This window comes from Desmodus rotundus, chromosome 5 (genome assembly GCF_022682495.2).
Source record: "Desmodus rotundus isolate HL8 chromosome 5, HLdesRot8A.1, whole genome shotgun sequence".
In the NCBI taxonomy this organism is placed as follows: domain Eukaryota; kingdom Metazoa; phylum Chordata; class Mammalia; order Chiroptera; family Phyllostomidae; genus Desmodus; species Desmodus rotundus.
In genome coordinates this window covers 3,327,593-3,349,049 of record NC_071391.1, presented here as the reverse complement: position 1 = coordinate 3,349,049, position 21,457 = coordinate 3,327,593, and the positions used below count along the sequence as shown (strand labels likewise).

The 21,457-nt window shown below is 59.0% G+C and overlaps 1 protein-coding gene across 1 annotated transcript; it reads right to left on the bottom strand.

Annotated features, from left to right (window-relative positions):
• Positions 1-10,194: 10,194 nt before the first annotated feature.
• On the bottom strand, positions 10,195-21,423 carry MRPL21 (mitochondrial ribosomal protein L21). Its single transcript, XM_024574184.3, has 7 exons — positions 21,292-21,423; positions 17,425-17,482; positions 15,631-15,716; positions 14,276-14,439; positions 12,274-12,326; positions 11,972-12,075; positions 10,195-10,304 (listed from the first exon to the last, which is right to left on the bottom strand). Exons 1-7 carry the CDS (start codon positions 21,389-21,391, stop codon positions 10,240-10,242), a joined length of 630 nt encoding a protein of 209 aa, XP_024429952.1. The 5' UTR covers positions 21,392-21,423; the 3' UTR covers positions 10,195-10,239.
• Between the last annotated feature and the right edge of the window lie 34 nt (positions 21,424-21,457).

Sequence of the window (21,457 nt, the reverse complement as noted above, 5' to 3'; positions counted from 1 at the left end):
GAATCCCATTTCCTTCCCATCACTGTTGGTTCCCTGTGCATTTTCCTTTATTTCACTTAGCATAGCCTTCATTTTTTCCTCTAATTTGCGACCATATTCAACCAATTCTGTGAGCATCCTGACTACCAGTGTTTTGAACTGTGTACCTGATAGGTTGGCTATCTCTTCATCACTTAGTTGTATTTTTTCTGGAGCTTTGATCTGTTCTTTCATTTGGGCTTTTTTTTTTTTTTTTTTTTTTTTTTTTTGGTCTGGTGCCCCTGATACATAATAAGAGGTGGAGCCTTAGGTGTTCACTAAGGCGGGGCAACCCACGTGGCTGCACTGTGATGCTGTACGTGGAGGAGGGTCTGAGAGGGAACAGTGCCGCTTGCTCTGCTCTCAGCTGGCTTTCAGTCACTTCCCCCGCTGCCCACAAGCAAACTGGGTCCTTCTGGTGCTGATTCCCGGGTGGGTGGTTCGTGTACGTTCTAGGACCCTGTGGGTCTCTCCAACGAACTCTCCTGTGAGGCTGGGAGTCTCTCCCGCTGCCGCTGCAACCCCCACAGGTGTTTTCAGTCATTGAGGCTTTATTTCCCCGCTGGAGCCCTGGGCTGTGGGTCTGTCTGGCTCCCCGGTTGTTCCTCCCAGTTTATCTGTGCGTGAACGTGGGACCCCCAGGCCTCACCGAGAGTCCTCTCCGCCTGGCTCCGCCCCGCCTGCCGGTGTGGGTGAGTGTTTCTCCTTTAAATCCTTGGTTGTCAGACTTCCATACAGTTTGATTTTCTGTCAGTTCTGGTTGTTTTTCATTTTAAAATTTGTTGTTGTCCTTCTTTTGGTTGTGCGAGGATGCACAGTGTGTCTGCCTATGATGCCTCCATCTTGGCCGGAAGCCCAGTTTTCTGGTTCCAAGTGTGTCTTTTTAAAACAGCAGCATCAAGGTGTGTCACACACGGCACAACCCACCCATCTACGGGAGCGGTTTTTAGCGCACTTGCAGAGCCGTGCCACAGTCGCCACGGGCATTTGTAGAAAACTTTCACTGCCCCAGAACGGAATGTCTTGCGGTCACTCCCCAGCGGCCCCTAACCCTTCCAGGCTCGAGCACCACCTAACTCATCTGCTGGGTCGTTCAAAACGTCCGTTACGTTTTTCCCGTCCGACGGCTCTAGTGGTGCTTGGTTGTCTTTATCTTCACTCGAAACGAAGTTGTTAGATTGTATTGTGACGGCCATCATGTCAGCCTGCATTTAACAAAACTTATCAAAATTGGTGCAGCCATTTCAATATTGAAGATGGAAGAAAACATGCAACATGTATTATGTTTTATTATCTCAAGGAAGGTAAAAATGCATTGAAAATGCAAAGAAAGATTTGGGCAGTGTAAGGAGAAGGTGTAGTGACCAAATGTGCCAAAAGTGGGCTGTGAAGTCCCTCGCTCCTGTTGACACTTTGGCCAAACGATTCTCTGCTGAGGGGCTGTCTCCTGCACTGGAAGACCTTTTAGCAGCAGCCCTGGCCGCTACCCACTAGAAGCCAGTAGTGGGGATAGCCGACATACTCAAAACATCCAAATCAGTGAAGTCATTGGTGAAAAGGAAAAACGTGCCTTTTATTTCACGGAAAAAATGAACGGACTTTTTGGCCCACCCAGTGCCCTGGGTCTCTTGGACCGGCCCGTGCTGGACAGTCCCCATACATGTAACTGTCCAATCCGTGTCCTTCTGCGCCTGGCTTCTTTCACAAGGCACGATGTTTTGAGGTTCGTCCATGCTGTCGCTCCTTCATCTGCAAACTAGGAGACCTAAAACCTACCGTGTAGCTTGTTACGAGAACTACATGGTTGACCGTACATGTGCACTTGACCGGGCGGAGGGGAGCTGAGAGAGCGAGACATTGTTTCTGGGTGTGTCTGTGAGGGTGTTTCTGGAAGAGATGGGCCTTCGAATCGGTAGACTGAGTAAAGAAGGCCCCCTTGGGCTGATTAGTTTCAAGATACAGAAGACTCAGGATGTTTTTCTCTATCCCTTAACTGCAGAAGAAAAGAATTTAGACAGAGGGTCTGTAGCAAGAGAGCCATTGCGAGATTTCCACCAGGTGCAGTAAGCTGGAGGCAGAACTTAGCCAGACCAGTTCGGCCGCATTCCTCTCTGTCCCTTTGTCTCTGCAGGGCACTCGAACGTTACCAACCACACCTTTGCTCCTCCCTCTCCCTGTGAATTGCGTCTTTCCCTTTGAGTCCCAGGCCCCTTCCCGCTCCTTAGTTAGCTCAGAGGGGCACACAAGCTTCAATCGCCTGCCCGCCGATGAGTCTCCTGTTCTGATGGGGCCCTCGTACATTATTAAATGTGTTTTTTTCTGGTTAATCTGTCTCACGTGAATTTAATTACTAGACCATCCACAAGGGTAAAGGAAAATGTTTTTTTCTCCCAACACCTGAATAGAACAAAAAGGCGGAGGAAGGGCAAGTTTTCTCTCTGCTTGAGCTGGGACACCCACCTGCCCCTGCCTTGGACATCAGAGCTCCTGGCCCTTCACCTTTGGGTTGGGGTTTGTACCATTGGCTTTCCTGGTTCACAGGCCTTCAGCTTCGGACCAGAACCATCCTTTCTGGGGTCTGCAGCATGAAGGTGGCAGATGGCAAGACAGCCTCCACAACAGTGGGAGGCCTGGTCCCCCCTGTACATCCACAGAGAAGCTCTTGGTTCTGCTTCCCTGGAGAGCCCTGACTAATCCGGCGGCATTATTTTCGGGATTAAATGTGGTAACTCCTGTGAAGTGCCAGGCCCAGCGCCGGGCCTACAGCAAGCACTGGCTGAGAGGCAGGGGTGGAGGGGGCGGAGCCCCAGAGGGAGGCGATGCTCCTCTCGAACCAGCTGTGGGCCATGAGACTGTCACCTGCAGAGTCCTCACGGTGACCTCCCACACCACGTCCCCTCCACTTCCCACTTGCCACTCTCTTCAAGCTCGCGCAGTTCCCAAACACCCGTGTCTGTTGGGGCACGAAAAGTAACAGCATGAACACCTGAGGCGCTGGGCCTTGTCCTCACGCAGGGGCCCCTGCCCGGCCTCTGGACTTCACCACGACCACGGGGCCGGGACCCAACACAGCAGTTCCGTGTTTGTGTTGGCAGGTGATTGTCACGAGTAGAGCTTGTGGGAGACACGAGCTCACCAGAACGGCCTTTTCCAACATTCATTCACTTGTCCGGGCCTTCATTCTCCCATCCGTTCAGCCTCCCATTTACGGGCACGGGCTTGATTATTAGATTATTTTTGCGATTTATTTGTTCTGCATCCTTCGCAGCTTTCTAGGCACTTTACCCCCCCACTATTTTGCTCATTTTGCCGACAAGGACACTGAGGCAGACAGGGGGGCGCAACTGGGCCAAAGGCCGCGTGGCTGAAAGGGGCAGAGCTGGGTGCCGACCCCAGCAGACGGGCCAGGGCAAGTGACCCTGTGGTCCATGCAGACCCACGGTGCTGGGCTCCACCCGGCCAGGTCCGGAAAATGGTCGTCACCTTGTCCTGTGTGGGGAGCTGGGCCAGGCTTTGCACAGGACCAGACGCCATGACGATGACCTTGTGCACAAGGAGCTCGGCCTCCCGGGGGGATAACCCCGAGGCCTTGGCGAGATTCTGCATGCATCTGCCGCCCTGGCCACACCGGGGGTGGGGGGCAGGACGGCCCCCCGGGCGTTCGCAGCGCCCCGTGACCACTGTGGCTGCGAAGGAAATGGGTCCAGGAGGAGGAGTCGGAGTCTTGCTGTGAAGGAGAAATGGCAGAACGGCGGACACGGGGTTCGAGGTGGAAGAGGGGTGGCTGACGCTGCCGGGTTCTGGCTGGGGTGCCTGGCAAGGGTCCCAGCCCCGGGGAGAGAGGGCGTCTTTAGGAAGAACTCTTGATCGCACCACCTCCTGGCACGGGCCTCGTGTGGCTGCATGTGCCTGGCCGTGCCTGGCCTGTCACCACCGGAGAACTCGTTCTCAGTAGATTCAGACACGCACTCACTGGCCCCCTTTGGGACACCCCCAAGCTGGTGGCCCCGCTCCCACGCAGGGTTCGGCAGGGACGGGAGGCGGCAGTAAGGGCCGTGGTGTACAGCGGGGGGACTTGTCTGCTGTCAGGGGTGCCTGACAAGAGGGAATTTAGGTTCACGCGCTATCAGAGGTGACTTCCAGGAAGCTTGGTCTGGTAGCCAGCACCCATGTTGGGCCTGCTGGCTTCTCTGGCCTGTGAGTCCAGCCAGCCCTGGGTGGGCAGTCCCTGGAGGGGCGCAGGTCTCCAGGACAAGGAGGAAGCAGCTGTCTAGGAGTTTACTGGGCCTCGGCCGGCAAACGAAGCACAGCTGGATCACGTGCACTGGCTGGACCAGGGCACAGCTAGGGCTGGACACCGAGTGTGGGGACTGTGAGTCTGAGGCCAAGGTGTCCGCGGGGCTGCCGCGTTCCCCCTGCAGGAACCTGGGGAGGGATGTCCCCACCCCTCTGCTGATGTCTGGTGGCTCCTTGGCTGTGGCCACGTCACTGCAGTCTTCATGCGGCGTCCTCCTTGTGTGCACGCCCCTGTATCCAAGTTTCCTCCATTTGTAAGGACACCAGTCACATGGGATCAGAGGCCACCTTCCTCCGATGTAACCTCATCTTAACAAGTAACGCCTGCAACAACCCTCTCTCCAGATTCGGTGCATTCTCAGGTGCTGGGGTTGGGACTTTAACGAGGAGTCGCCAGGGGACACAGTTCAACCCGTCACCACCACATGTTCTTTTGGTCTCAGAGGAGAGGTTGACACACCTGCCCACAGACGCTCTGCAGTCCCTGCCTGTGCCCACCTGGGACGCGGGGGGGTCATCCGACAGGTGTTCATGGGGCGGGGAAGGGGGTGGCGTGCCAGGGCCCGAGCTCTGCAGGAGCTGGAAGCCGCTGCCCACCCAGCCCCCCTCGCTGGGCTCCGCTCCGGGCAGCTGACGCTTCCCTGAACACAGGAGTCCCGTTCAAGTAATCTTGCATTTACTGTATTTACTCTTGTGTCGGGGACAGATTGTGTTCCCTGAAGTCCTTCTCGTTGGCCATCTCCTCTGCAGTGACCCCTGGACAAACAGTCCCAGAACATGGAGTTCTTTCCCACCTCCAGGGCTTTGGGACCCCGGGAACTTTTGTATCCCAAGTGGCTTCACCGCCACCTGGCCCTCCCTCGGGACACCCGCTCCTGGTCATTCTCCGCCACGCTTGCCGCTGCTCACCACACTCTCCGAAATTACCTTCTCAGGAACACACCGGCTGGCGTCCCCGCTCATCGCAGCATCCCCAGCACAGGGCCCCGTGAGACAGATGGGCCCCATGGGGAGCTGTAGGTGTGTGTGGGGCGGGGGTCCACCCTCGGGAGAAAGGCCAGGACAGGATGCCCTCACGCACTGGCCCCTGTCTGCACACGGTCGAGTCTGCACGGGAGATGTTTGCTCCGTTGGGCGCTTGGCGAAGCGGAGGTGCCCGAAGGTCCTGTCTGGTTGCACAACCAGCACCTGTGAGGCCAGGCCGGACGGAATCTGGGTTCAAACACCAAATCCGGTGTTTCTTCCCTTCATACCCAGCTGCCCGAGGCTGTGTCTGTCTGTCCTATTTTCAGTCTTCTGACGCCGTGGCCGGGGGCCCTGCTGACTCGGGGGACGCCCCTGCCAGCGCTGGCTGGTTTCTAGGGATGGCAAGCAGCTTGCCAAGAGCGCACCTTGCAAACCACCTGGAGTCTCAACCACGAGCGCCTCCCACGTCACACGCTCAGGACACTGTCCCTTGTGCGAAGCACGCAGGCAGGGCACCAGACACCCAGTGACATCCCTTCTGCCCCAGAGCACACCGAAATGATCTAAACCGGCCCCACCTAGACCTGCTCGCCCTGCCTCACCGGCTCCTTCCCACGGAAACCACAGCCCAGGCCTCTGCCTACTGCTCCTGGTCTCCCTCTGCCTCCTGATGGCCCCTGTGTCCCCTGCCCCCACGTGGTGTGCTCCTGGTAACAAACCCTGATGCCCCTGGTAACAAACCCTGATGCCAAAGGTGGTCGTCTCCTGACCTGTTGGCCTCACGACACCTGAGTGGTACCTGAACCTACACTTTAAATTGGAGAAGTGGCGTCTGCATGGCAGGGCCATCACAAGAGCCCGGGGGGTGGGGGTGGGGGCATCACCAGCCCTCCTGTGGGCTGAGGCTGCCGCCAAGGCTAAGCTCCCTGCAGCAAGCACCGCCCTGCCCCATGGGGCTGAGGAGGGAGCCAGAGCTCAGAGTGGCGACCCTGCCCGCCGGAGCTGGCACGGAGAACTCCCATTAATGCTTGGTGTCTGTCATGCAGGAACGTCAATGCATGCTGACAGGGGAGGGGACGGGTGGGCCGTGTGGGGGGCGCAGGTGCAGAGGGCAGGCAGTTTCCCAGGTCGGGGCTGTGAGCCCAGACCTCCAGTCCCGCCTCCTGAAACGGCTGCCCCTCCCTCCCACGTGCAGAATGCTCTCTGAGCTCCGGAGACCATTCGGTCTGATTCCAATGCTCCAGGGAGAGAGAACTCCTGGGCCTCGGCCATCCCTTCCCTGCGGGGAGCTCAGCACACCCGCAGCAGCCTAGACAGGCGGGGGGCGTGCAGGGGTGGCCCCCGAAGACAGCTGGGCTTCCAGAGGCAGCCTCAGGCCGGCCCTTTAACAGCACATGCTGTCCTTTTCGGAGATTGGGAAAGTTTTCTCAAGGGAAGCATTCCTCAATGGACGACACACCGGCTTTAATTTCAAGGTGTGTGGGTTTGACGGATGGAAGTCGCGAGTGTCCATTTCTATGCCTTCCTCACCCTGGGAGGAGAGGGTTTTCTGGAAGGCAAGAGATGTCCACATGCCATGGAGACGCGTGTTAACAAGTGGCCGCCACCGCAGCCATGGCGAGGATGGCCCACCGAGATCTGCCCAGCGATGTCACCTGCCACAGAGCCCCCTTCTCTCGTCCACGTGGCCGTGCACTGGGCCGGAGGAGGTTTGGACACGTCAGCACATGGGACGGGCCTCGCCCAGCCCTGCACAGGCTCGTGCTCAGCGAGCGTCACCATTGTCCCGGGGCTGCACTTGAGCCTTTCTAGGCCTGGGGCCCCGTCCCCTGGACCAGGAGAGTGGGGCCTGCACCTAGCAGGCCACCTCTCTCAAGTGCTGGCTCCAAGGCAGCCCCCACGCAATGTAGGTGCTTTAAAATGCCGCCTCGAGGAAGTGACCTTTGTTGCTCAGAGGTCACTCCTGGAGATGCGAGACAGCTTCTGCTGGCCCTGGACTTTTCATTAGCAGCCAGGCTGCAGGGTGAGACCTTGCGATCTGCTCTGCACACCCAGGCCTGGAACGGTGGGCAGCGCTCCCGAGGGGCAGTCTGAGTGCCCTGGTGGCCGTCACAGGGGGATGGGAGAGGAAGCCCAGAGGCTCCTTCAGGTCGTCAGGCAGCCTGGCGCTGCAGCTCCCCCAGTCTCAGCACAGAAAGTGGGTCACAGGGCACCCGGCCTCTAGGTGTGCTGCTCACTTCCAGTCCCTGGGGGCTGAGCCCCGCCCCTGCGGAAGTGATGGAGGCCCAGGAGCCTTTGGGGTGTGGAGAGGCTGGCAGAGAAGCCACAAGCAGCTGCTCCTGCCGCCAGCGCCGCCCGCTGGAGCCAGGACAGCCCCCGCGGTGGGCTCTGTAGACCGTGCTGGGCTGCCAGCACAGGAACACAGCGCTTTACCTGCCTAATGTTCTGCTGTGGTTTGGGTAGACACCCTCCTCGCCCCGCAGAGCAGAGGTCTGCTCTGCATGGAGCCGGCGGCCACTCCAGTCCTGCCTGGGGACCCACGGTCACCACCAGCAGCATGCAAGTGGGATTCTGGTGGAGACATTCATTCATTCATTCGTTCAGCGCGCTGACTGCACGTGTGCCGGGCCAGGTGTGGGGGTGACGGGGGCTGTGGGTGCACCCCCATCTGGGGCTGGCAGTGCAGGGGTGAGGCAGGCGAGACGCCCAGGCCAAATACACACACACACTGATGCCAGGGACAAGACTGGGATCAGACAGTGACGGGGAGGGACCTCCGGGGACGGGGTGCCCCAGGCAGCCCCATCGGAGCTGGTGACACGTGCCCACAGCAGCCAGGCACGCTGGGCAGTGCTCGGAACCCCCACGCCTCAGCCCTGGGCTGTCCATGGTCCCAGTGTCCCCCCTTCCACCCTCTCCTTCCACACCCAGCAGATGCTCAGCTTGCCTGGGAGGTGTTGGGAGGCACAACCTGGGGCCTGGGGCCACTCGTGGCCTGGTGAGGGTGGGCTGAGCTCTGCGGTCCAGGGGAGAAGCTGGGGTGAAGACTGAGGGCCGCCACGTGGCCTCAGGGGCTGGGTGAGGCCGAGGTGGGAGCTGACCTGGGGCGGTGGCTAGGTTAATGGGAGGGGAGGCAAGCAGGTGCCTGGGGACCTGGAGGGAAGCCCACACTAATCCCTGACCAGAGAAGTGTCCCTATGAAAATGGGAAGGAAGGACCTGGCCTGGGGGGCCCCAGCAGGCAGCCGGGATGGGACAGTGAGTGCTAGTGTGGTCAGAGCATGCAGCCAACCCCAAGGTGACCCGCAGCATGGTGGGGACGTCCACCCAGAGCAGCCCCGTCAAGAACCTGCGAGAGAACACCCATGCTCTGCTAGGAAACTCATCTGCTTTCTCTGCACGCCCCCCAGTTAAGTGCTGCCATTAACCTAATCATTTTTTTAGAGACTTTTTTTTAGAGAGAGGGAAGGAAGGGAGAAAGAGAGGGACAGACACGGATGAGGGAGAGACTTTGACCGGTTACAACCCAGGCACGTGCCCTGACCAGAATCGACCAGCGACCTTTCACTTTGCAGGAGGAGGCTCACCTGAGGGAGCCACGCCCATCAGGACCATTTTTTCTATTTAAAAAAATCGTGGTGTAATACCCATGCCAAGAAACTTACCATTTGTGACAACTCGGTGACACCCACGTTGCACCGCCCTCCCCGCTCCTGGCTTTTCCAGGCCCCCAGACAGAAACCGTGCACCCATGAGGCCGGCCCCTCGCGTTGCAGCGGTCAGCGCCTCGCTCACCTCCGCCCGGACGCGGACGCGGGTCGTGTCTGCCTTTTGTGAACGACTCCGGAGCAGCGTTCAGAAGGGGCGAGCGCTCACCAGCTCGGCTCCAGCGCCAGCGCTTGGCAGGCACGTTGCTGGGCTGTGCCCGTCTGGGGAACACGGGGGTCTGACGAGCCCACTTTGTCCCCACCCGACGGGCGGGGAAGTGGAGGCCTTGTGCTCAGGAACTTGGCGGAGGCCACGCACGGCTCGCTGGCCTGTGGCTCCAGAGCCCATGAAGCTGTGCTGCTGACCAGGGCTGACTTTTCCGAACCTGTTCTCTACTTCAAGCACATGAATGTGCCTTTCGAAGAATGTGGGAGGGGAGCCCAGTCTCAAAGGTTACCACCTGCCCAGAACAAGCGTAGGACACGGTGCCAGGCTGGCAGACAGTGAGCCAGAGAGGCCTGCCCGGGACTGCAGACATCGCTCAGACATGGAGTGAGCCAGGGCGCCTGGGAAGTCAGTACAAACGCCCCAGGGCAGCACCAGAGGGCATCCGGCCTTCCAAGGTTGTCCTGCCCCCAGCCAAGCTGGGGAGGAGGGGGCCAACAGTGGGGCTCTGGGTCTCCTCCTGCAGGACCATCGCCCCCTGCTGTCCATGGAGGGCACTGCCTGCCGGGGAGACGGAGTCCCCAGGGCTGGGCCAGCATCCTGCCACACTGACCTGGGGCCTCCAGGGGTAGTGGGGGGAGGCTGCCGGGTCAGCGCTGTCTTCCTTTGTTTTCTGGTTTCCACACCCCAGGGATGGTCCCCCAAGGACCCCTGAAGGAGTCCTGCCAAGGAAGTTTGCTGTGTTTCATGTCACTCAAGAGCCCAAACTCTCCTGGAGGCAGGCCCTGCCTGGCCAGGAAAGACACGAAACTGGGGCCTGGGAGTCCAGAGTCTCCTCCGCAGTCGCTCCCCAAAGCCCCCCTCCATTCCCCTGGCCTCTGTGGGCTCAGGACATGCCCCTTCTTTCCTCGGTTCGCTGCCTGCCCAAACCCCCAAACCCCCAAACCCCAGGGACAGGCATTAAGAACAGGCTCAGGCCCGGGGCTCAGGCCAGGACCCTGACGGGCACAGGACTCCAGCACTGGGACACAGAGACTCAGACTCCTGGAAAAGGGTTTATTTTACGTTCCTGAAGTCAGCATGGCGATCAGCACAAACACGGGGCGATCTCGATGGAGTTTATCCGGAGCACGGTCTGTGGGTTCACAATGACTGGAAGAGAGAGGGGACTCGGTTACAGCCTGGAAGCAAATTCTAACCTCGTTCGACAGCCACTGAGAGCCCCTGCCCCTTGACGCCCACCGTTCCCACCAGGGGCTCTGCCCTGGACCAGCCCTCCCTGGGCAGCACCGGCCACACGGCAATGCCCTGCGTCTCCCACAGCCCTGTGGCCACAGGTGTCAAGCGGTGTGTGCTGGCCGCTCAGCCCACTTACTCTGTGAGCCCTGTTGGAACCACAGAGGCTGTGAAACCAGGGGGCCTGGAGCACCCTCACCACAGCCCCCAGCCTTTGTGCCCACACTGTGCCCACTTGGAGACCCTGGACTGCAGCAGGGGGCTCATGGCCCCATCTGGCTGACCGTGAGGCTCCTGGACCTGCGTCTAGGCATGGCCACTGTCGCAGCTGTACTGGGAGCACTCCCTGCTACAGGCAGCTCGGTTCCCGCTGTGACCAAGGACTGTGAGTAACAGACATCTCCCAAGTCAGGCTTCTGCAGCCTGCGGGATCCCTGCTTCATGGGGACTGTGACGTCCAGAGGCGCCCCTAGGAGGACAGTGTCCCTACTGCCTATGGATTAATGGGGCAGTGCTGGTGGATATGGGCTGGAGAAAGAAAGGTAACGTGGGGTCAAGGAGACTAGGGACAGCGCAGGCTAGGCCCTGCTTGGGTGCCCTCCAGGATGGGAGGGCAGAAGGTGGGCAGTGGCAGTGGGACTGAGACCTGCCTGGCCTTCCTCCCCAGGCTCCACCCGCCCCCAAACACAGAGCCAGCACCCACACCTGAGGCTGGGAGGGGAAATTCAGACCTCCTGACCTCACTTACCTTCCACCTGCTCCCAGGGGTGGGGCCTGCTTGAACCACACACTTCCACCACACTCCTGTGGCCTGTCCCCAAACTCTACTGCGTTAAGCCTGCCGGCGACTTCCCACTCACCAGCCAATGACCAGCCACACTCGGCCCTCTGCTCCTCCCGCATCCAGCTGCCTCTGGCCCTCTCTGACAACCGACACGGCCCTGGCCACCTCAGCCTCCCTGTCCCTGCCCCTCCCCAGGCTCCCCTCCTCCGGGCCTCAGATGGGCGTCCCTCCTCCCCGTGGAAGGCCCCCCACTGCTGGACAGGAACCAGCCACCGCCTGGCCCATCCTAGACCTCGCTCTCTTCCTGCCTCCACCAAAGCGTGCTGCCCGCACGGCCTCTGTGCACAGCTGGCACGCACGCTCGTCTCTTATGATGGTTTTCATGTGATGCCAGGACACAAGGGAACACAGGGCGCAAACACGGCGTTCCTCTGCTCAGGGACGAGCGCTCCCGTGAGCCTGCCCCCCCCCCACTCGACCACGAGTACACGGCCAGCCCCCCTCCTCCCGGGCACCCCGCCCCCAGTCAGAGGCAACCACGACCATGGGTCCTGCTTGGCTCCTTCCCTTCCGGCACGGCCCAGTACATGCGTGTGTGTATGTGCGTGCGTGTGAGCACGCGTGCACAGAGCTGCATGCCCCGCAGTAACCCCAGATGGTGCCGCCGCATGGGGGGCTGGCTACTACATAGGAGTCCACGAGACAGGATCCTCCACTGGTGGAGCTAGGAGTGGCCCCGCCTGCCCCTCCCCGTCAGGCCCGGCAGGGGCAGCTCCCAGAGCAGGGCGGGGCCACTTACTTTTCTTTTTCCTGTAGTTTTCTCGTTTCTTAAATTTCATGTTGACTTTTGGCCACGATTCTGTCTTTTCAATGACTGTGGCTTCTACACGAACAAGGTCCTTTCTAGAGGAGAGGAAGATAAACAATGACGTTCCTTCCCAACTAGTTCTCAGCTTTGCTAATGCTGTCTGTAAGATTTTCTGAAATAAGTTGCACTCTCTTTTCTGTTGCAAACCCCCTCTGCCCGGGCCCTCAGCCCAGCCTCCCCTCCCCGCCCGGCCCAGGATGGAGCCCCCGTCTCCCCATTGGCGAGCACCTCACCCCAGCAGAGGCTTCCCCAGCAGCGTGAAATTGTCAGCGCCCACCAGTAGCACCTGGGAAGTGACACAGGGAAAAGTCGCTGAGAACAGGGAGTGGCTCAAATGCACTGTGCTGGGGCTGCGAGCTGCCGCCTCCCTAGTCCCCCCTTCCCTTTAAACGGGCTGTGAACGGCACTGGCCCCGGTGGTGCCTCGTGGATGCGCCTTGGATGATGGTCAGACGCAGGAGGGGAAACACTGATGATCTGACGTGGTCACCTGGCAAGTCACGTGTCACCTCTTGTGAAAATGGTGGCTTTTTGATGAAAAACAAAACCAGAACAAATAAAAACTTTGAGGGGAAGTCTACACACAGGGGGAGATGCCCAGCCAGACAGCAGCGCCTTAGGAAGCTGGCCACAGGCCCATAAGGACCAGGCTCCGGGGCACCTGGCAATGGCAGAACCCCACGCCGCCACCGCCGCCACGTTCTTGGAGCAGGGAGACCACGGCGCTGAGTGTGGCCGCAGGTGAAGACACCATCGCACGCCAAGTGCAGCGCTGTTTTCCTTAGATGCTGGGAGATACCTTACGTTTGAATGGCAAGAAGGAAATGCACCCGGACTAAACTTAACTGCCTGCGTGCGCTAGCAGAGGTGTTTCAGGGTCACTTTCAGAAGTCCTACGTCACAAAAACCAACCTGCGTTAGGTGGGGCTTTCCATCAGGTGCTGTCAGTGTGAAATGCTGCCAGAGGACGCCTTCCCAGAGACCCTCACACACACACACACGCAAGTCTCACTGATTCCACCGGGAGCTCAGAGTCAGCGCGCTCGGGGCCGGGAGCCAGGACAGAGCCCCCAGCGTCACTCTGCAGAAGCGAGCTCGCCGCTGCTGGGCCGGCTGTGAGCCCAGGAGCAGCGCTCAGGCTGCACGCAGGCTGCGAGAGGACCACAGGGCTACCGCGCAGAAACGACAGTCACAAGGGAAGGAGAGTTTTCATTAATAAAGAAAATCCGCCCGGCTGCTCCGTGGACTGAGCGCCAGCCTGCGAAACAAAGGGTGGGTGGTTCGATTCCCAGTCCAGGCACATGCCTGGGTTGCAGACCAGGTCCCCAGTGGGGGGGGCACGAGAGGCACCCACACATTGATGTTCCTCTCCCTCTTTCTCCTTCCCTTTCCATCTAAAAAATAAATAAATAAAACCTTTAAAAAAATTAAAGAAAATCCCGTGTGTCTCGTTACGTTATATCACCAGCAGCACACACTCTAGAAAAACGGTGCAGTGTAGAGACCTCATACACATACGTTCTCAATCCTCACCCGCGGAGTGCCTACTGATTTAGAAGAGGGGGGTGGGAGGGAAGCAGAGAGAGAGGAACACCGAGCAGTTGCCCCCTGCGCGCCTGACGGAGGATCCAGCCCACAAACCTCTGGTGTACGGGTGCCGCTCTGACCCGGCCAGGGGAGAGCTTGTGGTTTCCACGTGTTTCCCAAGTGGAAGCAGTGGACGAAAACCAGAGACTCCGTAGACGCAGCAGACAGAATCAATTGTAATGGAAGGGGAGGGACGCTCAGCCTGACTCACGTACAGAGCATGCAGCTTCCACCACTCAGGGCGGGGGAGCTGTCCGCGGGGCTTCACCCCCATGGCAGCCGGCCGGCCGAGCCGCACTCCAGCCAGAATGCCGCATTTCCCCACAAGTACGGGGCCTGAAAGCCCCACAGCCTCACCTGGGCCTCTGCCACTCCTGCGGGGGGGGCACGTCTGTGGGACACGCCAACGTGACAGGAGACCGTCAGCGGACACTGCTGGTGTCCCCGGCGAGGAGCACGGCTCCCGAGCCAGGCATCCTGGGGGGCAGCGGCCGGCTCTGCCCACGCCAGCCCCACCAGCCCCCTCATCGCTCCCTCTCTGTCCCCTGGTTTTGCTCTCCCTCCAACCTGAGCAAACCTCCATGGGGACGACCCAGGGATCGCACCTTTGGCAACGAGTCCCTGGACACACAAGGAAACCAAGTCTCACCTTCTCCAACCGGATCCTCTCCCCACACGCAATGTCTAATTCGTTGTTGATTAAGATCAGGTCCTCAGGGGTCACCTTCCACTGGTGGCTGGCAAAGTGCACCACGGCAAACAGCCGGCCGTACTGGCCCGTGGCGATCAGCTCGTTCACGTTCCTCACGACCTCTGCGGGACAAGGGCCAGACGGCATGCAAGGCTGGCACGACCCATGAGGGACGGCAGTGGCTACCTGCCTCGACCCTGGCGGCTTTTCACACAAAACTGCGCCCCCTGCTCTCCTGCAGCCGTGTGGTATGGGGCTCTGGCGGAGTGGCCACGGGGGGGGGGGGGGGGGGGGGGGGGTGATGGCCGATGGCCGAGCCCTCACTCTCCCCGTGTAGGTGCAGGCACCCAGGTCAGGGTCCGCCTGCCCCTCCCACAAGCACTGGCACATTGGCACGCCAGGCACGCGGGCTTTCCCAGGCGAGGTGCCCCAACCATCCCTGGTGGAGCGCGGGTGTGCCAGGCTCAGCTCTCCGGCTCTGGGTGGAGACTCCCACCCCGTCTAGCTCCCGGTCGTTATTAGCACGGTCAGGGGACGGGGAAGTGTGCAAACCCCGAGAGGTATAGGAAGGGCCTTTGTGTGAACAGGGGGAACCCGGGCCGACACCCCGTGGGGCTGGGCTCCGGTTTCTGTGGTCGCCGCCTCCGTTCAGGCCGTGGTGCTCACAGTCCGAGCGGTCCCTACTGGCCCAGCCTGGTGGCCTCGCGCAGCATGGGCACCGCAGGAGAACGCAGCTGGCTCTGGCCCTGGGGACAGTCCAGACCGGGGGCTGGACGAAGCCGGGGGGCCGGGACCCCCACAGCACCTTCTTTCTTGCACAGTCTCCAAAACAGCGCTTTAAAACTAGATCTCCTGCTTCTCTGGGAACACTGGGGACCCCTGTTCCCTCGCAGCCGTGGTGGCCGTGGAGACCAGCCACATGGCCCCTCTCACACAGGCTGATGTTACCCCGGCCACTGGCGGTTTCTCCAGCACACAGCCAAGGCTGGTGCTCAAGGTCTGCCGTGCACCTCGTCCTTCTGCTTGGGGACAAGCCTTTTCCTGAACCCACGTCCCACCAACAGCAGGCAGACGACGGGCCAGGCACCTTCCCTCACACCCCTCACTGCTCTGCACACGGTAAGTGCTCGGGGGTCTCTCTAAGGGAAGGGGGCTCTTGAGGCTGCTGCTAAGGGGCAAAAATGGCCCAGAGCATTTGCACTGCACCGGGTCTCGGAGCACAGAGGGACTGGAGCCCCGTCCATGGCCAGGCGGCCACCTGTGTTGTGTGTGTGTGTGTGGGGGGGGCGCTGCCCTGTGTCTCCGCTGCTCACCTGTGTGGTGTCTGGTCTCCTCAGCCGGGTCTGGCAGAACGACTTCGGGCCAAGGTGGTGAACTCAGGGATGTTTTAGGAACATAGCTGCAAAAAAAATTTTACACATGCATGTCACACACGTGTGAACAGGCAGTTCAGCATCTAAGAGATGGCTGTGTGCAAATGCTGGGAAGGACGAGGGTCTGCCCCGTGACCCAGCCACGTCCCTGCGCCTGCTGGCCAGGGCAGCTCCCTCACGGTCAGCACGAGCTGTGTGCCCACATCCTTGGGGGCCGGGTGCTGGGAGGGGACCCCCTTGGGTGTAAATCTGAGGACAGACCCCACACATCCTCATAGCACAGCCACGCACTCCCAGGGACAAAGGCTGAGTGTTCGACACTTGAAAGAGGAGCTGTGAGCGCTCCGCTCTGCAAGGGCCGCCCTGGGAGACTCCGTGGTCCTGGGTCTGAGCCCAGTTCCGCAACTGATGAGGACACGACCTTGACAGACGAGGACACGACCTTGACGAGACATTACTCATTCAGGTCCCGGCTTCTTTAACAGAGACAGTGGGGACAAAAGTGCCGCCTTCGGGGGCCATGGGGGTCAGAGGGCATCGCACAAGCAGCAGCACTCAGCAGGGCGGGGCGGGGCCAGCTCGGGGCCCTGGGGCCACAGACTGCCACAGTCTGCCCTGCGCTGCGCTCCCATCTGCTCCGTGTGGGCATCTTCCTTTTAGTGACCCTGCCTCCCCCTCGCTCAGCGGGGTGGAGAGGAGAGTGGGTGGCCGAGGACGGGCAGCAAGGAAGAAGGGGAGCCTGGCCTCAAAAGGAGCAGGGGGTCTCCCTAAATTCCTGACCTGTTTTTGCCTCAAGTTCCCCAAGTCCACAAAAAAGGGGAGGGTGTGCACCCAGACTGCAGTATTCAGGGCTGTGTTTAAGTTTTTGTTGCCGTTTGCTGTCTGCAGGCGAAAACTTCGGCCCCGCTCTCGGGCCCTCGGCATGTGCTCACCACGAAGCTGGGAAACGAGCAAGCGCTCCCTGGTCAGCGTCACTGGCCAGAGCGCTAACTGACCTTTCCCACCGCACTGGCCTCAGAGCCCCAGGGGCATGAGGTCCGGCAGGACCAGCTGCACCCCGGGAAGGAGCCCAGCAGAGGGAGCGACCTTCCAGTGAGGAAACAGAAAAGAAGCCACATTATGTCCTGACTCAGGTGTCACCATCCCCTTTAGGGAAACAAAGGACCCCTGGGGCCCCTGCTGAGACCCTGGTGTGGGGCAGTGGTGGCGGGTGCGGCAGGCACTGTCCCTGCTTGTCCAGTGTAGAGCGTCCCCTTAACTCTCACAGAACCCACAGAGCTGGGCGTGCCCACTCCACTCTGCAGCGGGACGGCCAGGGCCCGCCTGCAGGCCCCGCCCCGCCCCCCGTCTGTGTGTGCCTCCAGTGTGGCTTCGCCAGAGCCACCTTCTGTAGTTTACAGGACAGTCTCTTTCATAAGCATGTGGTTTTAACACTGAAGATGCTCTTTCAAACTCCAGAGGTTCCTCCTAGAGACTGTGAGCCGAGCTTCCCAGCTGGAAGCCCCCAGGCCGGAGCTGAACCCTCTCAGTGTGAGGCCTGGAGCACCTTGCTCTTTGGGATCTTGAAAGTCAGTCTATATTTACCTACGTCAAAAGTCTGAGAAAGATACTGTTAAAAAAGTTAAGAGAAAATATAAAGCTCCTGAAAACCCAAACGCCTGAAGTTTTGACTTCAGAAAGACAACCCTACGAAAGAAAGGAAAGCAGTCACCAGGACCCACGTTTTGAACTTACCCTTGGGGAGGCGATGTGCTCTGCGAACAGAACCTCTGAGGGGCCGACCACAGGGAGGCTGAGGGAGTAAGAGAAACGGGGAGGTTACTGCTGTGACGTGCAAACCGCCTTCATCGGCGCGCCCCACAGCTGCCCCTGCCGGCGGTTTCAACTGCGTCACGACCCGTCTGCGGAAGGCCTGGGCCCACAAAGCTCAGAGTCACTCACAGTCGGCAGTCGTCACCACGAGCATCGAGGGTCCTCATCACACCACCTGAAGGGCCTAAAACCGCCTCACCCACCCACCAACCCGTCCCTCGGCCATCCAGTGCCCCATAGGTTCCGACCCTGTTCTGTGCCGAGTGTGGGAGCCTCCCCGGTGGTCCTGTGTTGCTCCCCCCATCCCCACCCACCCCACTGACTCGGAGTTGGCTTCTGTGACCAATGGCATGTGCCTGAAGTGATGGGGCAGCACTCTGAGATTAAGTGACAATGGACCACGGCTTCGGTCTTGGAGGCTCTGTCACCTCGGGCTGCGGGGGCTGCCACGCCGAGAGCACCTGCCAGAGGCCTGCGTGGTGAGAACCCTCAGCCTCCTGCCGACAGCTGCGGGGGGACCTTGGAAGCAGGTCCTCGGCCTGGGTGGAGGCCTGAGGGGACAGCAGCCCCAGCGGACGGCTTGGCTGGGATCTAACGGGATCGGAGCCAGAGACACCCAGCTAGGAGCTGCCGTGCTCCTGACCCTCAGAAACGGTGGGAGACAGCACACGTTGGTTATCTTAAGCTGCGACATTTGGGGGTGACTTGTTGCAAAGCAGTAGACACCAATATACCAGGGACGAGGCACTCACAGTCCGCTGAGAAGGGCGCAGGAACAACAGGCGCAGAGCTTGGGTGTGAAAAGCAGAGGGCAGATTTCTCAGTAACTGTTGTCTTCTTTAAAAAGTGAGCTGTAATGTACGTGCCACGATACTCGCCCTTCCCACGCTCACCCCGCAGCAGCTGCTCCCCAGTCTTGGTCTCCTTGGTGGCTGTTTCTCTCCTCTCCCATCTCGGTGGACCTGGGGTTCAGGCCTTAGACCTTGCCCCTCCTTTATCTACGGCCATCCCACTGGGGACCGCATCGAGTCGAATGGACTTAAACTTCACCTACACGCTGGTGATTCCGAGTTTACACCTGCAGCCTGTCTACCTGCCACACCACTTGCATGTCAGATAAGCATCTCAAAACCTGCCAGAGGCCCCTGATCTCCCCTCGGGCCTGCTCCCCCCATCTGGCATGATGGCAACTTTGCCCGACCACTTGCTCAGCCCCCAAATCTTTGACCCTCCTCTCACACCCCTCAGCCAAACCCACGAGCAAGTCCTGTTGGCTCTCCGGTCAAGAGACCCAGGCTCTGACTGCCGAAGTCACCCACACCACCACCCCCTCCTGCCTGGGTGATCGCCAACACCTGCTCTCCTCTGGTCCCTGTCCCTGCACAGCAGTAGAGGGATCCTGTTAAAAATCAGGTCACGTCACACCACTATTCCGGTAAAACCCTCCAAGAGCTTCCCATTTCACTCAGAGACGAAGCAGAAACCCTTCCAGGGCCCCGCAGGGTGGTGGCAGAACGGCCCACCTCCCTGACACACTTCCCCTTGTTCCCACCTCGGCAGCTGCCCTCTGACTTCCTTGTCTTTCCCAGAACGCGCCCGGCACACACCCACCTAGGCGCCTGTCCTGACCGCTCTTTCCCTGAAAAGCGCTCTCAGGGAGGCTAACCCCTCGCTTCTCCGGGTCTCCGCTCAAACACCATCTCCGTGTGCGGGGGTGGGGGGGGCTTTCCCGACCATCCTATTTAAAATCGAACCCCCCTCCCAACTCATCCTTTATTCTTCTCCACAAGAATTATCAGCTAACTCATTATTTGCTTATTTAAGAAACCCTCCTGCCTCTCTGCACACCCTCTCCACCAGAACGCTAGCTCCCTTACGAGCACGGGTTACTGTTGTGCGTTTATGCTTGAGGTACCCTTACCCGGGACCAGTGTTTGATGTGTAACAGGTACTCGGTGAATGAACGGATGGATGGATGAATGAATGAATGAATGAATGAAATCTTCTCTGCTCAGTCATCACGGGAAGCCCCTGTTGGAATTCTCTGTGGTTGGAAACTCAGCACCTCCCTTGGGAGCCACCCCACTGTTAAGAGCTCAGTGAGAAAGTCTCTGGACCCAAATGCTTTCCCGCATCTCTTACTTATGGTCTTGGCCTTGGACCCCACAGCGTTCCCACAGGACCGTCGTCGGCATCTGAGGATGCAGGCTGTGCCCCTCCATCCCGTTTCCTTCACTTATCTTCAAGGTCCCGTCTGCTCACCATTTTGGTCACTTTCTCTGTATTTACTACACTTTTGTGTCTCTCTCCTAAAAAGTTTGAGTCTGGAACTGAACACAGCATTCTAGAAGTCCCACTGCTTTGGTAAAAATGTCCTGGCTGGAAACGTCCAGCGTGTGACAGTGAAGAGAACAGGACATGGGCCCAAAGCCTCCAGTGTCCCCCAGATTCAACGGTTACCGCCCCGGGGCCCCCCTGTTTGGCTGACACTGCTTCTGGCCCAACCCGGCAACTACGTTAAAGCCAATCAGACACTGTTTTACCAGAAGGACGTCAGTGTACTTCTGTGTGTGGATGAAGAAGGGGTGCTACAATAAATCATAAAGTCCTCACTGGGCAGGTCGTGGCGGGCGGTCACCGCCCAGGCCTATCGCTTCGTGAGTGGAAGGTTTTTAAGCCAGCCCTGCCTGCTGCTCCTGTGCACCTAAGCTAACCCACCTTTGAAAGCCAAGCACCCTTGAGAAAGCACGTAATCTCACGATCCAGGCCCTGCCTTGCCTTCTTCCACTTCTACGTGACCTTCCTTACTTTCTTCCTTAATTCCAAATGCATAAAACCCCTGCAAAGCTGTTACTCTCTGGAGCATTGGAGACCTTGCTCCTGGCACTTGCTTTGTCCTTTTGGTTCAAATAAATTCTTATAAAAATCCTCTATGACATGTGAAGGGTGATTTATTAAAAAACAAAACAATGTGGATTGGGGGGATGGAAGGATCAAGCAAAAAAGAAAAAAGAAGAAAACTCACGGACACGGACAACAGTGTGGTGATCGTGGGGGGCAGGGTGGAGGGAGCAGAGGGTGTGGGGGGATAAATGGTAATGGAAAATACAATAAAGTAAAAAGTGAAAGCACAAAACAATACATGTAACCGTGACACTATTATGGCATCTGAAAAACTCTTCACTATTGTCAAATATACCCTTTAGCCCAATTTAACGTAAATACTCGTGCACACACACACTCCAACCATTTTCAGGCGGAAATTTAGTGTTTGTGATGAACGTAACTTTTTTGAGCCATAACACAGTGACCAGAATACAGCCGCGGTTTTCGCTGAGCGGGTGAAGAGGGGGCGGGGCACTCATCGCCATGCTTCCAGATGAGGACGACAAGGCTCAGAGAGTGGCCCAAAGCCTGGGCGCAACGGTAAAACTCAGGTTGTGGAGCAGGGTGGAGATGTCTGAATCACACCTCGCCCCCTTCCCTGCTGGGTGACCCTGGGCAAGTTACCTAACCTCTCCGAACCTCAGTTTGCTGCCCCAGTAACGTAGGGCCTATTCAGAAACTGAAGAGCTACGGTCAACGATTAAGCTACTGCGAACTACAGGAATCAGGATCTGAGTGTAGGTTTCCCAGACTCCAAAGCCGGGTACTATGTTCACCGTATCAAAAAAAAAAAAAAGGCGATCAGCATCGAAGGCATCAGGTGGGAACACACACAACGTAGCGGGACGGCGGGAAATATCGCTTTCCCCGCTTCCTCCCTTCACCCCGGGGCCCAGGTCTCACCCGCTCCGGGCCCGGACGATCTGAGGATGCTGCGGCTGCACGCGGACACCAGTCGCCTGAGTGTGACTGGCAGGGCGGAAGCCGCCACGGCCGCCGCCATCTTCCCTCAGCCTCGGCCGGAAGCGGAAGCGGAAGCACCGCGAACTTGGTGCGTCGACGCACCGGT